Below are 16,700 nucleotides of genomic sequence, written 5' to 3' on the forward strand. Positions count from 1 at the left end.
CATGTGCATTTGTTATTATCGGAGCCGGCCAACTTTATCGTGTGGAGCTATTTCTACCGAGGTGTGTAATGCATCATACACATTGAGGGCGGTGTGTGTGTTTATGTCGAATTGCCGTAAAGCAGTTTGTGTTTCTCGCTCGTTCTCGCTTCTCACGAGACTTCCTATTTCCAACTTACCGGGATGTTAGTCCTCATGTTGCAAGGTTGGTTTTCCGCCTGGGAACGTTTGGGGGGAGCGGGGAAAGTCACCATTCTCACCAGAACAGGTTACTAAACCATCCAAATGATTTCTAAACGGTTTTATTAAGCTGAAATAGTTGCCGAATGCCCCTTTAATAGGCCACAGAGCTTTGTACAGTGTCTTGTTTTATTACTCAGAACAGCTTTTCAACACACAGCTAAGCACATTGTGTACTTAGACATACTATTAAACAGAATAGTATAATACACATCCTAAAAGAGCTAACCGATAGTTGTCACAAAAACCATTCTGCAACATTCTGGGAACAGTTTTTGGTTATGAAACCTTGGAAAAAAAACATTAGACAATGTATTGATTCTTAGGTTTTGTCACTTAAATCTCCATGTGAATGTTCTTGGAAGATAAGAATTGGGATGAAAATAACCAAAAACCATACAGCCTACTAACTAATAGGGATAGTTCACCCAAAAATGAAAATTACCCCATGATTTACTTACCCTCAAGCCATCCTAGGTGTATATGACATTCTTCTTTCAGATGAATACAATCGGAGTTATATTAAAAAACCTGTCCTGGCTCTTCCAAGGTTTAAAATGTTTAAAGCGGCTGTACGCATCAATTTACGGTGGAAGAGTAACACTTGACCTGACGCACGATGCATTGACGAATGCATATTAGAAGTCTATTAGAAGTTCTATTAGAAGAATGTATTAGAAGTCTAATACGAGAATTTTAAAAGGGAATTGTTGGAGGAGCTTGAGTTTGTTGCCCAGCCCTGTTTGTTTGAACCGCAAGAGGCGTCAAAGCTTACGCTACTCCTACATACTACGTCTATCATCAAGTGTTACCCTTTTGGCGCATGTCGACTTGCATAGGCCGTCTGCCGGAACCTAGTTATTTTAGTCTTTCAGTTTTACTTTAGACTTTATTAACCCCCTGGAGCCGTGTGGAGCACTTTTTTCATGGAAGGATGAACTTTTATGGACCTAAAACAGAAACCGGCCATTCACTGCCACTATAAAGCTTGGAAGAACCAGGACATTTTTTAATATAACTCAGATTGTATTAATCTGAAAGAAGATGTCATATCATGTACACCTAGGAGGATGACTTGAGGGTGAGTAAATCATGGGCTAATTTTTTGGATGAACTATCCCTTTAAGGGAAGTTGTTCAGTGTTTGCTGGTACCGTTATTCATTCTTGGTAAACAGGTGTCAGTCTGTGAAACTTAAATTCCAGTGATTTTGCGATTTGTTTAAAAAGTCTGTAACATAAATTAACCCGATACGCATGTGGCTAAAAAGCATTTGAGTAAATACATGTTACTTAATTTCTTTAAGGCCATCGTGCCAGTGAATCCAGCAAGAGGGAGGATTCTATGAGCGTTTTCTCCTCCCCTCAAGTTCACTCCTCCCCCTCCGCATATCTCCGCACTGTCACACAGTCATTCATTGCGCCTCCATTGGACTCTCACGCTGCTTTCCTCCAGTGGCAGTGGCAGTTTGGACCATGTTTGCGTGCAGAGCATCTTGGCAAAAGTGTGGTGGACGTCTGGCACGGCTGTCCATCAACCGTGCTCACCTCTATAGAGATGGTGAGGACCGTCTTATCTGTCTCTTTAAGTTTTGTTTATATCTATTTGTCATATCATTTGCAGTGTATTTGTTGTGTTTTGGGCTATCGCGATCTGCTAATTTTGTTATTTCACCTAATCGACTTAGTTTACATTCAAAATGTGTTTGAGGTGATTTGTATCACAATTGTTTGGCCCGATGACATGTAGTTTAGGGTTAAAGGGACATGAAGGTCAGTCGGAGGCTATTGGTACTTCACATTTTTTTTAAATGGCTTTTGAGATAATTGTCAAGTTTTATTGCCAATCAGAGGTTACACGCCTCCTACTACTACAAACACATGTTCGCCTTGTCATTTGCAGGGAACACAATGTACACATCTAAAACCGCAGCCTGGCACAAAGCACACAAGAATGTAGCCATCTTGGGAACTGCAAATCTGCAATAATATACACAGATTTATAATTCAAAATACAGGAACTATCACTGCATTTTAAACGTTGTGAAAAGTTAGTTTAGTATCTTGAATATGATTCGATTAATCATGTCCGTCAAATTCATTCCGTCGTCATTAAATGGATTATGAAACACGAACTTGCGTAATAGGGAATCGGTTGAATTTTTATTTTTGACATCATGGTTTAAGTATTTATACTCTGCTTGATTTTTGACCTTCAGTGTTCTAATGGTGTTCTGTGTTTTACGTATAGCTCACGTGCTTGTGTACGTGGTCGAGCTATAGACTCATGCATGCGGACCTATGGAACTCAGTGGCTGTAGCCTATGGCAAGCCGTTTTAACAATTAATTCTAAAAATGTACTTTTATCCTACTAGTATCAATTCCATTAGGTACTAGTATTATTTAGGTACTAGTACCTTTTTTTAAAGATACTATTATTCATTAGATATTATTTATTAGATGGCCACCTATTCAGTAAATTGTTTGAAAATAAAATAAGTAGACAAAGCTTATTAAAGTACGTTTTAAAAGAACATACTATTTCAGTTTATCAGTTAGAGCATCTAAAGAGACATGGTGATGGAAAAATTTGATTGGAAGAAAAGTGTAAAAAAATTCATATCGTGCAAAAACGTTGCGTTCACCCAAAGAACTCTGGGGAACGCAAAACATTTAAGAGAGAACACAAAAGCATTGACTTATTATTTTCCCTACCATCTCATTTCCCCCCTCCACAATGCCTCTAGGGACTCTGTACATTTCTGAGTGAAAATAGTTTCAGGTCTTTTTCAGTGTAGATACTAGTACCTATTAAATAGATACTTTTAGTATTACTAATTTATTAGATACTGATTGCCTCAGGGTTCAGGGTTTTCTACTTTTTTGTCACCTAAACCCCTGTGTTTGTCTTTTAAACATTTATGCTTTTATTATTATTGTATTGAATTTAGCACTTGCATTTTAAACTTACAGAGCCCCCACTTTATGGACTCCAGGAGGGCTCATAGACCCCTGTTGGGAAACCCTAGTTGTTTAAATAAACAAGCAGACATTCTTAAAGCAAGACACTTGTCTGCCCTTGTTGTTGCTTGACTGTATTAGATGAATCAATGTATGTGAAAATCTAGGTTAGGATGTTTGTAATGCAGTTAATAAGAATATTACATCATGAAAATCTGTTGAAAAAAGCAACATAAGCATAGACTGAATCAGAGTGTCTGTCCTACCCACTAAATATCTCCTCAAATAGCCATTAACGGCTGGACGGGAGGTCTAAACTTGTCAGACACCACTTGGTTAAAGCCTTTCATTATAATTCTTGTCCTCTCAACCGTTCCAGTATCAAGCTGTGATTAATTTTTTTTGGAGGGTGATTTGCAGGATAGATGTTTTAAGAAAACAGGTCATGCTTTCAACTAACATTAAGTAAATGATGATTATGTTGTAAATGGAGAGCTGTCCTTTTAATATAGCAGGCCTATTGTTAAAATAAAAATAGTATTGGAAACTCACATGCAGAATAAAATAATTGCGACTTTCTGCAAATAGGGCATTTGGGCCTTGTTCACACTGCAGGGGCTTAATGCTCAATTCCGATTTTTTGAAAAAATCCGAATTTTTTGCAAGGCCATTCACATTTCCAATTAAATGCGACCTTTTTGTGATCTCCTGTGTGAACGTGAGATGACCCAGAAGTGACCCGGATGCGCAGAAGAGTACTCAACGGTCAACGACGTCACTTGTTGTTTGCGGAAGTAGCTAAACATGGTCTGAATAGAGCTATCCCCCCAAATATTAATTAAATCAGAAACCTCGCTTCCCTTCCATTGACTGGTCCTAGCATCGTCCGCCATAGTTGTTGTTGTTTATCTTCTCATTCCCGCCTACTTGAACGCAGAATTATGACGTTTGTCGCATATTAATGACGTGCGGGTCGGATACATGTGACCTGGCCGTTCAGATTGAAGTCGCATCTCAAAAGATCGGATACATATCGGATTTGGACCACATACCCAAGTGGCCTGGGTAGCATTTGAAAAGATCGGATCTGTGTCGTTCAGACTGTCATGAAAAGATCAGATACAGGTCGCATAGGGGCAAAAAAAATCGGAATTGGGTCGTTTCAGCCTCTGAAAGCCTTTTGTTTTGTTTGATGCTGCATCCGATTCCAGACCACTAGGTGTCAATATAAGACAGAGACGACCATATTGTGAAAATCTTTATTTTGTGAAATACATGTTTGTTTAATTTCCGCAGTTGTCTTATTTGCTGTTTTTAAATTGTTTTATGTAAATATAGGTATTATATTGGCCATTGCCAACCTAGATATTGATCAACATCTGACACCGAAAAACTCAAGTTGGTTCCCAGTGGTCTAACTAAGCATGTCTCACTTTCTGTTTGCTTCACCCTTTGACTCCTAGGAAAGATTAACAGATTAGTTGGTATAAATAACACGGGGGTGTCTAGAACCCATTTACTCTAGCTGGGCACAAGTGACTGGATTATCTTAATGAGAATATTGAAAAGACTCCTGAAAAAAATTCTCCTCTACCATGTCAGAAGGATCTTTGTGTTTCAATCAACCAAAGGGCAAAAAATTTAACAAAAAATTGTACTGCACTGATGGTTTTCTAAATCTAAGTTGCTCCCTGACCTCAAACTTTTTTTAGGACAAGGAACTGTCTGTACTACGATAGGCATTCAAGTATAGTATATCAAATAGAATATTTGGTTATTAAACCATTATCTGGGTAAGAAAATAGACAAATAATGCATAATTCTCTTTATACATTTTTAATAATCATTGACCAATACACATGTTATATAAACATAACTGTTGGAGATAAACTTCTATATAGAGAGTTACTGAATTTAAAGTCATGGAAATGCAAAAACACAATGGCTGCGTCCGAAATCGCATACTCTCTAAAGTAGGCACTTATTTTGAATAAGTAATTACTTCACGACCGCTAGAAAAGTACGTTCTATATAGTATGAATGTAATCTGGACATATATTTGCCATGTTGTCCTCATCATGTGACCTATCAGAGTCAGTTGTCACTTCACAAGTAGTAAAGTGTCGTATGCACACAGAATCTCATCGGAAGTAGGTCATCCAACTCTTTTATGAGTACTGTGAATTTGGACACTACTTTTGTCACATACTGTTTTTTGCCAATTATATGGTAGGGAAGTATGCGATTTCTGATGCAGTTAATGTTTAAAAATCCAGATGAATGCTGACAGGCATATTTATAGGTACCTAGAACCATTGACAGGAATCCAATCAGGCAGTGACCTACTGCTTGATTGGCAGTGCCTGTGCCAGGCACTCTAACTAAAGCATTAACTCTTAAATACAAATAATATTTTAGTTTTATTAGCCTACACTATTAAAACTCTATTAGAGAGAAAGAGAGTTAGAGAAATGTGGCCGACGAATGCGACCTGCAGAGGACACCGCTGTCGAAATGAGACCATAATCGTTGCCTCAACTAATATGTTGATCCAGAATCATTCCCTTACTCCTCTGTTGTCTATGCAGTAGTTCCACGGAGGCTCATGTCATCAGTTCCTGGTGGCTCCGGTGATAATTTCCTGTACGCCGTCCTCTGTGGGGGAGCCTTCGCCGGTTCCTTGGCATATGTAAGTACGGTTAAAGCTCAAACCATTGATATATATTGATGTCAGATCATTAATTTGTTGTATTAATATCTTTTTTAATTCTACGATAGGTTTACAAAACAGTTGTAACAGACAAAGAACGCTTTGCTGACCGTGTTTCTGAAATTTATGCTCGTCCCAAGTCTGAGTGGAAACCCAAACCATGGCCGCCCAAGAGTAAGTCTGGTTTTGTTTTCACAGTGTCAGTTCTGCTTTCAGCATTGTTCAGCCAATGTCACTTTTAGTATTCAGATGAGTAGTTTTAAATCCAGGGTGCATGAATGGAAATGATTTATCTGGTTACAGAAAGTTGAAAACTGGTTGTATAGCCTTCTCATGTTTGTGAAGTTTATAGTGAAACGTGAAGGTGAAAGATACAGGCATAAGGTAACATATAGTTAATCTTTGGCATTTTGTTGCAGATATTAAATGAAAACTAATGCTATTCAAACATCACTTATAGTAACCCTAAAGGTTTAATTCTCAGTGGCATCAGGACTGCTGATCTTAATTGTCAACTTATCTACTGCATGGATCTACAAGATCTACCGCAGATGCCAATAAATAATCCATTGCAGCCCTTCCAACACATAATTACAACCAAAACAAAAGACATGTTGCCCTCTTAGTACACATTTCAGTTTTGCCAAAACCACTTCCACCACATTGAATAATTGTATCATATCCAAGCGTCTCTAACACTCCTGCATCTGAGCCAAAGCACTATTAAACAGTCTTATCTAAATGACAGCAGCATTAAAACACTCTCTCTCATTCAAGTATTTTAAATAAGCGGACATAATGTGTTATGCGGTCTAATACGAGTAAGTTGCTTTTGACAGAAAGCTTTATACAGCAGCTTTAGGGTTCAGATTTCATATTAAAATGTAACATTTCATGTTTTTGTTGTTTTTTTAGGTGGGGAGAATGGTGATGGTGAGTTAATATTTGATCCTTTTTTTGTCATAATCTTTCCATGATGTACCATAATAAATAACTTTGATATTTAAATTGATGTAAATTAGAGCCCGACCGATATGGATTTTTGGGGGCCGATGCCGATACCGATATTAGGGAGTAAAAAAAGCCTGATACCGATATATCGGCCGATATTATTTATGTGTATATTATAATACAGTAGCAATATTATTTATGTGTATTATAGTACAGTATACCAGTCAAAAGTTTGGACACTTTCCTATTGGTGTGTACAAACTTTTGATGGGTACTTTACACAGTAGCTTTAAACAGAATAAATATATTTTATAAACACGTTTTGCAATGATCACTCAAATGTGGTAATCAAACACTTGTGTGACACAGATATGTAATGGAGGCAGGGGGAATGATAGAATGAGAATTATACAGCTGAGCTGTAACCAAACTAGTTTGCATTGCATGTTATATTATATTATATTATATTCTAAATACTGTTGCATAATCTTCACTAACGACGACTTTGTCTTTTAATTTAGTCATAACTTGTATCAATAAATATATAAAAAGTGTCACTGACAAAACCTTATTATCTTCTATTTTTACTCTTAATTCCTCTAATATCTACCAGTGGAGGAAGAACTCAGATCTTTTTACTACAGTAAAATGAATAATATCATAATGAAAACGTTTTTAATTACATATGTACAGTACTTTTATACTATTTTAAATAATTAGTAAGCAAAATGTACTAAACGTGAAACTAGGCTACTCTTAATGCAAAATGGCCCTAAATAAAGTGTTATAATTATATACATTTTTGGAATATTGCTTGATGTTGTAACGTAGCGTTATCAGGCAGAATGAGCTTTAACACTGTGTCTACACCGGACGCGGCCGTTACTGCTCGCGTCGCAACAGCTGTTAACCCGAGACAAAGCAGAATCAGTTTACTGTCGGAGATCGCTCGCGCCACGCATTTTAATCAATGTTTCAACAACCAATTGCCTTAATAAATAAGAAGAAGGCCTAAATATAGCAGACAATATAATCAGCACTTCTCAGCTGCGCGCTTGCAATAGTCACAAGCTCACACAATACGTGACAGAGGCTTGTAGCAGAGAAATCAATTCTGTGAATTACACTGCGCAAATCAAAAGTAGGCTACTACCCACCGGATGAAGAAGGGTTGGCTCTCAGTCTCCACAGGCTACATAAAATATTCATTTTATTTTATTTTATTTTATTTTTCGTGTTTGCATTTATGAGGAAAAAACAATGTTACAGACGCGACAGTTCAGCACTACGGACGTGAGCGCTCTGAAAGCGGCACTAATCCTTTGAAACTTTCACATAGACATCAAACAGAAAGCACAAAACCTTTAGTTTCAAAGTGAATTTCGTTTTGTATTAATTGTATCTTAATTTTAATCAATGTTTCATCAGCCATTTGCCTGGATTTAATTTATAAGAAGTAAATTTAGCAGACGATAGATAATCTCGACACGGAGGCGCCTGCGGGTGAACTGGAGCTCGTCTCATGAACCGAAACTCAGCGTATAGACCTGAGAATTGAAATATATCTATATTGAAATGTCTACTTTTAAACAGAACAATTCAAAACGAAAGACAGACAGACTCATGTAATCGTATGAAATGTGCATTTCTCTCTGGCGCGCGCTCACTGAAGATCGCTAGTCAGCATCGTCAACTTCATCTTTGGCTGACACTGACTGAAAACACTTGTTTATTAATAAACAATTAAAATGTCTCCTTGCTATATTTGTTGTATTCATAATCATTATTTTTGCCAGTTCTTGTGACAGCTTTTAGGTGCTTTATTGGCAGCGCCACCCTTACATGAATCACCGTACCCGCATTTTTTAAAATATTCATTTATCGGGCATTATAAATGCCGATACCGATAGTTAGGAAAATGCCTAAAATCGGCCGATAATATCTGCCCGCCGATATATCGGTCGGGCTCTAATGTAAATGTCTATGTAACACATCTGTTTGTCTTAAAACCAGTGGGATCCATTTAGTGTGTTTTGCTAAAACTAACTTGTGTTTTAAATTGCATGGTCTGAACTGCTGCATAACAAGTATGTTTTGGAGTTATTTATGAGTAATCTGGAAATGTATTATAGCCTTGGTTTCTGAGGGTCAGACTCAGAGGGTAACTAAATGATGTTGCGCCCTAGCGCCCTCGTCTCCTCCAATTAAATCGATCCTGATATTTTATTGGCTGATAGCTGCAACCAAGATTGGAACAATCCAAAGAACACTGGACAAAGATTATACTCTTGACACATGGATTATGACCTGATCTGATTAATATTTGCTCTATGCCAAGTAGGATCAACTTAATTTTTAAGTTTTACAAATATCCTATAATGGCACTACAATGGGCAGATATGGGTAGATTACCCATACACAAAATTCTTGTTTATTGAGAGCCTAGAACTTCATCAGTTCATCAAAACCAGAAAAGTGAGCTAAAAAGGCAGAGGAAGCCTTATTTATTGGTTTTGATGAAGTGCTGCATATTTTTTCTTGGTGTCGTTGAGATTGGATTGAGTAGTTGTCCTCATGTCCTACCCTTCTAACCCACCTGATCCCCTGATCCTATTTGTCAGAAAGCCTGTTAATCAGAACTGGGTGTCGTTCTCTTTGACACTGTGTCACTCTCCTCTTGAATAACCCATTTATATGATCCGTCTGCACCCCTGTGCACTTCCATTCTCCCTCACGACCCTCTTTCCCTACTTATTTACCTGTGATCCTCTATTAATCACTGCAGTCCAGTCCAGAAAGACTTGCCAGCCAATAGTACTAAGCAGTGGTCTTCTGCTACTATAGTCACATACTGTAGTCTTTCAAATGCCAAAACAAAACTATGATATCATGATATTGAACAACAAACTCAAAACTCTTAACTAATCTCTTTCCTTACTTTCCTAACTGTGTCTTTGTTCTGACTCTTTCCAGAGTAAACTAATTTGGACAGTCGGGGCTGGACTTTTTGGATGATTCTCTCCTGAGTTATTGTCATTATGAGTCCTGCTATTTCATTGAACTGATATTTATCTTTTTAAGTTCTCTTCATTCAAATGACTTTGAAACCCTTATTTAAAATGTTTATTGTGGTCTAATACAGTAGAAATTGGTGAAAGACATGTAAAAGATTCCCTCTGTGGGCTAACTTATTAAACACGCACAACAAAGCCCTTTGGTTGTCATTCTGTGTTGCTGGAATTCACAGAGTTGCTGGTACTGCTAGCTTTGAAGAGATGGTAAGGCTCAGCCATCTTTGTATTCCTTTTCCTCACTCGTCCTCCTAGCCCCTTTCCCCCTTTTTTTTCTGTTCAGTTTCTCTTTACAACCTCCCTCCTCATTCTTAGGTTTTGCATGCTGCCTTCAGTGATTATGTTGTGAGTGATTTTGACAAAGCTGGATTTATATTCCTTGTATGCCCTTAAGATGAGGTATTTCCAGGTTGGTAAGATGGATGTTGAGTGCGTGAGAAAGGCATGGTGACAAAGTAAATGTTCTTAGCTATGCAAATGTTCCTAGGAAATTAGCATGAATTAAATTCAGTTCAATTAATACTACAATGACATACTTTACTTGCATATTAAATAATTACTTTTTTTATCATTGTTTTTATAATTAAATAATTATTTGAATAATAAATAATTACATTTTTCTCACGTTACTAAAAATGATTAATATAAAATGTTTTTATTATAGTACCACCTTACAAAAACTGTCAATAAATGTCCATTTATTAATGTCTAGGTATTGCTATTTTGCAAGCTCTATTACTTCTCTTCATAAACAAAAGGTCTGTATTGAGAATTGTGCTAATTGCAACTAATTACCCTAAGGAAAAAGTTATACTTTTTTTTTTAGTAATTGATTAAGAAAAAATCATTGTGTCTGGACAGGATGATTTTAATTACTCTACCGTAATAATACGGTATCAAATAAAAAAATTATCTTTTTTTTTTTTTTTTTTTGAAAAATATTCTTAATTGTCATAAAAAAATGTTTAAAACAATCTCAATAGTCTTAAAATAGGTTTCATTTTCTTTAGGCAAAATATAATTTCATATGCTTTTATTTTTATTTTGGGGATAAATATGACTTGGTAATTTCTATGTGACTTTCAAAATGAACTAGAAGAATGCTAAAAGAAATGGTTGATTTTTTTTTTCCTTCTTTATTGTCTGTTTAGAAGAAGCTGGTGCAGAGGAAGAAGAGGTGGCAGAAAGCATACAGAGCGCAGCCGAGGAGGATGCAGTTGCTGAAGCACCTGAGGTCTTGCTGGAAACAGCCAAGGCCACTGGAGAGGAGACGGCAACCCTTGAGACCGTTGTGGAAGAGGTTGCCGAGATGGTCGCAGAGACTGCAGAAGTGGTTGCTGAGGTGGCAGGGGTTGTTGCTGAGACTGCAGAGGAGGTGGCAGCCGTCGCAGAGGAAGTGCAGTGGGTTGCAGAGGAAGTAGAGGCAGCAGCTGAGGCTGTTGTTACTCCGGTCATCCAAGCTGAAGACACTGTGTCAGAGAGCCACGGTACGCCACCAGCATCCCAAGAGGAGGCAGTAGCTGAGGCTACTAGTACAGAGGCCTGAATGGCTCATGGGTACTCAAACACTGACCTACACACAAGAAACAGATGATTTAAATGTCCTATATAGCTAAATGGTTACTGTCACACTTAATTCGAACATGTCATCCTTAAATCTCAAGAAAGAACAAAACATGACATTTGAACAATTTTAGAGAGTTGCTAGATTTTATTGCAGACCTGCAGGTCTCTCTATCTATCCTCAATTTTCCACCCTTCCAATTAGATTCTTTAGTCATTAACTGAAGTTGTAAGGAGTTCAGTGACATAAGTTCAGTGAATGATAGTGCATGTGATTGACCGTATAGTCCTCATCGTACTGTACTTCCTCTGTTTCCATTGGTGAGTTATAGAACAGGATTTGATCCTTGCGGTGCAATAATGTAATCCCACTAAACAGCACACAGCTGATTGTGTATATTTTCATTAAATTCCTGGAGTTTGCTAGAATATTTAAATTATATTAATAAACTTAAATAATGATAACTGTTGAAACCACTGTGAGAATCCAAAGCTGCTGCTTTTTGTTACATTTGTGACCAAACATTCCAGTGGACACACTTCAGACTATCTACTCCTGTTCTTGTTTCTTACACTCAGTTTCATTCTCTGTCTTCTCAACCTCACTAAATCTGAGCCAGGCTCCTGTCATTTTTAACTTCAATCCTGCCTTACCTCTTCTTTGAGGCACAACTGTACGCAAAGACACAGAAAAGCTGCAAATGTACTGCTATATGTTGTTATTTGTTCTGTAATAACTTTACCAGTGCAGTTATTGATTTTTGGATTTGTCCAAACATATGCTTCTCTGCCAGATATCACTTAGTTGGTACACGCCAGTTGATATTGTGAAATCTGTGAGTCTTTTGCTCCCTAGCAACTAGGCCAGCTGTGTTTCTGTATTAGTTTTCCCTTTATATTCCTCTGTATGACTGATCTGATAAGGAACTCAGTAAGTTACCAAGGAGCTCAAGTATGTATGTGATTCAATGAAATTGCTCGTTTACTTGGAAAAAAATGCATTCGTGTAATAAAAATGAATAAGGGATTTCGAAGCCATTTAATAAAATTATGGATAAATATCAAAAATATATTCTCTGTGTTTAATTTTTTTCGGAAAACTCCCTTTACAATCTGAAATATTACACGTTAAACATTGGCAAGTTCATCCTCTATTTTAAAAGTAATGTTTTAAAAAGCTGAATTTAGTGTAAAGATCACAGGTGTCCTGATGCTGTACATTATAGTCTATGATATCATCCCTTAATTCAAAAATCCATCACAAAATGTTAGAAGTTTCATATCTTAATTTTTGTGGTGATCACATTTGTGGTGTGTCCTTTTCTAGGTGATATTTGGCAGTAAAGCCTCTTCATGTACTGCATGTTTTGAATAATGGTGAAATTCCTAAATGGAGCTGCATGGTGTTAACACGCATAATGATTCTTGTTGAAAATCTCTTACATTATGTGAAATATACACACCATAGATCATATACTAATGTACTTGAACTTTACTTAAACTACTTAAGCTCTTCTCCGTGCGGTTAGATCTATCTCTACTGTAGTGAGGATGAACCTCTGCACTCTACTTTTAGTAGTCTCACTTCTATCTTTCCCATTGTGTCTGCATCTAGATCCATCTGCTGTTTTAAACTACACACAATGCAATATAATTATTTATTTTAAAAACTATTTTTTTAACTAAATCCTTTAAATAATTATTTTGTCACTTCAAACATCTGATGTCTGTTTTTATATATGATTATTGGATGGCTTGATTGTGTCTTGCAGTGGCCCCGTCAGAGTCGGTCATCCCAGTAGATGCAGAAACCGTAGAGCTGGCTGCTGCTTCTGTGGTTGATGTTCTTCCTGTGGTGTCTGTAGCTGTGGAAGACTTGCCAGTTGAAGCTGTACCAGAGAAGCCCACTGAGGTGCCTTCAACAGATAATGTGGAAAGTGAACCAATAACAGAGCTGGCACCCGTTGCTCCAGTGATGGAAGAGGAACCAGTGTCACTAGTAGCAGAAGAGGCACCAGATGCTGCTGTAGCAGAGGAAGTGTCTGTTGCTCCAGTGACAGAAGATGCACCAGTTTCCCCAGTTGTAGAGGAGGCTCCAGCAGCAGAGGAGACACCAGTTGATTCACCAGTAGCAGAAGTATTTGTTGCTGCAATGGCAGACGAAGCACCAGTTTCCCCAGTTGTAGAGGAGCGACTTGTTGCTGCAGTGGTAGAAGAGGCTCCAGCAGCAGAGGAGACACCCGTTGATTCACCAGTATCCTCAGTAAAGGCATCTGATGTCCCTGTGATAGAAGAGGAAGTACTGGTTGACCCAGTGACAGAAGAGGCACCAGTTGCCCCTGTAGTTGAACCGGTATCAGAGATGCAAGTACCATCTGTTCCAGAAGAGACGCCAGTATTCTTGGTAACTGGAGAACCTGAGGAAACACCTGCAGCCACAGTAGCAGAAGAGGTTGTTCCAGTAGTTGTCATAGAAGCACAAGAAGGTGAGGAAGTGAAGGCAGCAGCATGTTCAGAGGTGATTGCAGAAAGTGCAGTTGTGGAGATTTCAGTACGTGTGGTTGAGGAAGAAGAAGCAAGTCCGGTTGTTGATGTTACAGAAAGAGTGGCTGAACCAGATGTTGTGAGCACAGTGTTGGCAGAGGAGGTTTCTCCAGATGAAACATCAAGTGCACCTGCTGCTTTGGAAGACTCCAAACGAGACATCATAGTGGTTGTCTTGGAGGGAGGTCCCAAAACAGAAAAGAAGCCTATGGTGCTTGGTGTGTCCCCCATGACTGGCAGAATCATCCCAGCCCCTGATGATGGTGAAGAGCCATCGGGTCAGGTAACAGGTAATCTGGATTAACAATGCAATGCTGAGTTTACTAGTTAATTAAATCATGATGATAGCAAAATGTGGTTTAACCAAACCTTGACCTGAAACTAGCTGAATAGTGATTCTAAAGAGAAAGTGGTGAATACACCAAAAGTTTTTTATATAGTATTTGAAGACATCCAAGACACGTATTTTTAATGAATGCTCATGATACACCTTGTAACCTCCTTTTTATGATCTAAATGTTACTCTTTTATTTCATTCATAGGGCAAGCGCCATTTGCTTAAAGTGCAGATGTATTAGCAGCAACTAAAAAAGGTAACGTATTGTGGAAATCTTTTTTTTATACTTTGTGTGTGTGTGTGTTCAAATGTTTGGGTCAGTAAGATTTTTTTATAGATATCCAATTTATCCAGCAAGAATACATTACAAGTGATCAAAAGTGACAGTTAAGACCTTTATATTGTTACAAGAAAGTTTTAAATTCGAACAAGTGCTAAAATTGTGAACTTTCTAGTAAACAAAAAAATCTTAAATGAAATAAATCACAGTATTCAAAAAAACATTAAGCAGCACAATTGTTTTCAACATTGATAATAATAAGAAATGTTTGTTGAGCACCAAATTAGCATATTGGTGTAAATTCTGAAGGATCATGTGACACTGAAGATTGAAGAGTAAATTCAGATTTGCCATCACAGAATTAAATTACATTTTATTAAATATATCGAAATGGAAGACAATTATTTTAAACTGTAACAATATTATGGTTCTTACTGTGTTTTTGATCAAATAAAAAGACTTATCTTTCCTATACGAAGATTTTGAATGATAGTGTACATTGACATGACAAATTTTTGTTTCTTTTGTCTTTTTCTCAGTTTAGTAGAGTCCTGGGATAGTAAACCGGTTCCCTGATAAAGAATTAGTGATGTGCCTTCCCCCTTCCCTATTGCCTGCGTCCACATTGAGCCCACCAACAATTTGACCCCCTGGATTTCAGTAATCCTAACACCGGACCAAGAATGCTGTTACCTTCCCAATCTGCTCTAAGTACACCTCTCTTTCCACTGAAACGTGGTTACTTCAAGTGAACATTCACTCCTCTCTGATATGAGAGATACAGGTCTCTTGACAATTATATTATGCATGAAATGCTGTGACCGATCTTTTTAGCCTTTATAAATGGATCTCTACTCTTTTTGAGTCAACTGCACATTGAAGCCTATACAATAGTTAATCCTACCTCAAACCTCACATCAGTAGGAATTGCAGTGTCAATAGTTACTATACTAGCAAGGCTACAAATTTGCCACAAACACTGCCATACCTGCATGCTGGCCACCAGTTTTCTGGTTAAACTTCAGGTTGTCCTCTATCTTCAATCTATGCTATTTTCCATTTGCATTATTTATGAACTCACACTAAATTTGATTTGTACCTTTCTACCTCAGCTTAAAAATGACAGTGTTCTTTTTACACATTTCCAGTAACCAGTATTAGTAACCAGCTTGCATTTACAATGTGATATGACTAGGTCAGAAAATAACTGACAACCGTATTGCATTTATCAAAATAATCAATAAAATATTATGCCAAGCCAAGTCAGAATTCCATAATTAATTTCTAAAGGCCAAAAGGCAAATCACACTGCTGCATCTTTTGTCTTGGTTTTCCTCTTCTCTCTTAGTTTGTTGTATTGATCCATCAGAGTCAGTCAGTCATCATCATCATCAAACCAGTGATTATAAAACCTGTTGCTTGACAAGTTCATAATAAAGTACTTTGCTTGTTGTGTCAAAAGCAATGTCCCCAAACCTGTTATGCCAATGTTACACTTTCTATGATACCTTCAGCATCATATTTGATTCTCATTTGATTTGATTAGATTAGATCCTAATCTCCTCTCATTCAAATTTTAGACTCATAGATAGACGTACTAAATTGATCCACAAGGGAAATTAAGCTCAGATAGGGTACTTATCTGTATCACGAAAAGTATCACGAAAAGATACTTAACAATTGACCTACCAGTTTTGTCTTTTATTTATTTACATGTTTGAAAAGGGACCTTAAGTATTATGAGTAAGATTACAACTTAATAATGTGAATGTGAGGGAATAATGTGAACTATGTTTCCGTATCATAAAGGGTGTGTTCACGGGTTCTTTTGTCTTTGTTTTAAGGGTTAGGGATGTAATATTATTGTGCCGTTTTTAGGTTTCACTTTCACTGTATGCCCTGAGTTTTTTTAAACTGTGAATGTAGCTACTGTATATCAAAGAAAAATAAAGGGTTAAAACACATTTCAGTGTGATTGTGTGTGACTAAGATTTAGTGTATCAGATTTGATTATCAGGCACTGTACAGTGCTGTTAATATGTTG

The 16,700-nt window shown here is 37.3% G+C and overlaps 1 protein-coding gene across 4 annotated transcripts; it reads left to right on the top strand.

The window, feature by feature from the left end:
* The first annotated feature begins 1,545 nt into the window (after positions 1-1,545).
* On the top strand, positions 1,546-16,620 carry mgarpa (mitochondria localized glutamic acid rich protein a). Of its 4 annotated transcripts, none has more exons than XM_077247736.1 (8): positions 1,546-1,799; positions 5,789-5,889; positions 5,979-6,084; positions 6,826-6,843; positions 11,084-11,419; positions 13,268-14,329; positions 14,582-14,632; positions 15,196-16,620. In XM_077247736.1, the coding sequence occupies exons 1-7, from the start codon at positions 1,715-1,717 to the stop codon at positions 14,599-14,601; spliced, it is 1,728 nt and encodes a 575-aa protein (XP_077103851.1). In that variant the 5' UTR covers positions 1,546-1,714; the 3' UTR covers positions 14,602-14,632; positions 15,196-16,620. The 4 variants fall into 4 exon arrangements, with proteins under 4 accessions (XP_077103851.1, XP_077103853.1, XP_077103852.1 ...); XM_077247738.1 differs by having other exon boundaries at positions 1,578-1,799; positions 13,268-14,322; XM_077247737.1 differs by having other exon boundaries at positions 1,588-1,799; positions 15,201-16,620.
* The last annotated feature ends 80 nt before the right edge of the window (positions 16,621-16,700 follow it).

The sequence above is a fragment of the Siphateles boraxobius genome, unplaced genomic scaffold (genome assembly GCF_051911475.1).
Source record: "Siphateles boraxobius isolate OS27281-9 unplaced genomic scaffold, OSU_SipBor_1 3, whole genome shotgun sequence".
In the NCBI taxonomy this organism is placed as follows: domain Eukaryota; kingdom Metazoa; phylum Chordata; class Actinopteri; order Cypriniformes; family Leuciscidae; genus Siphateles; species Siphateles boraxobius.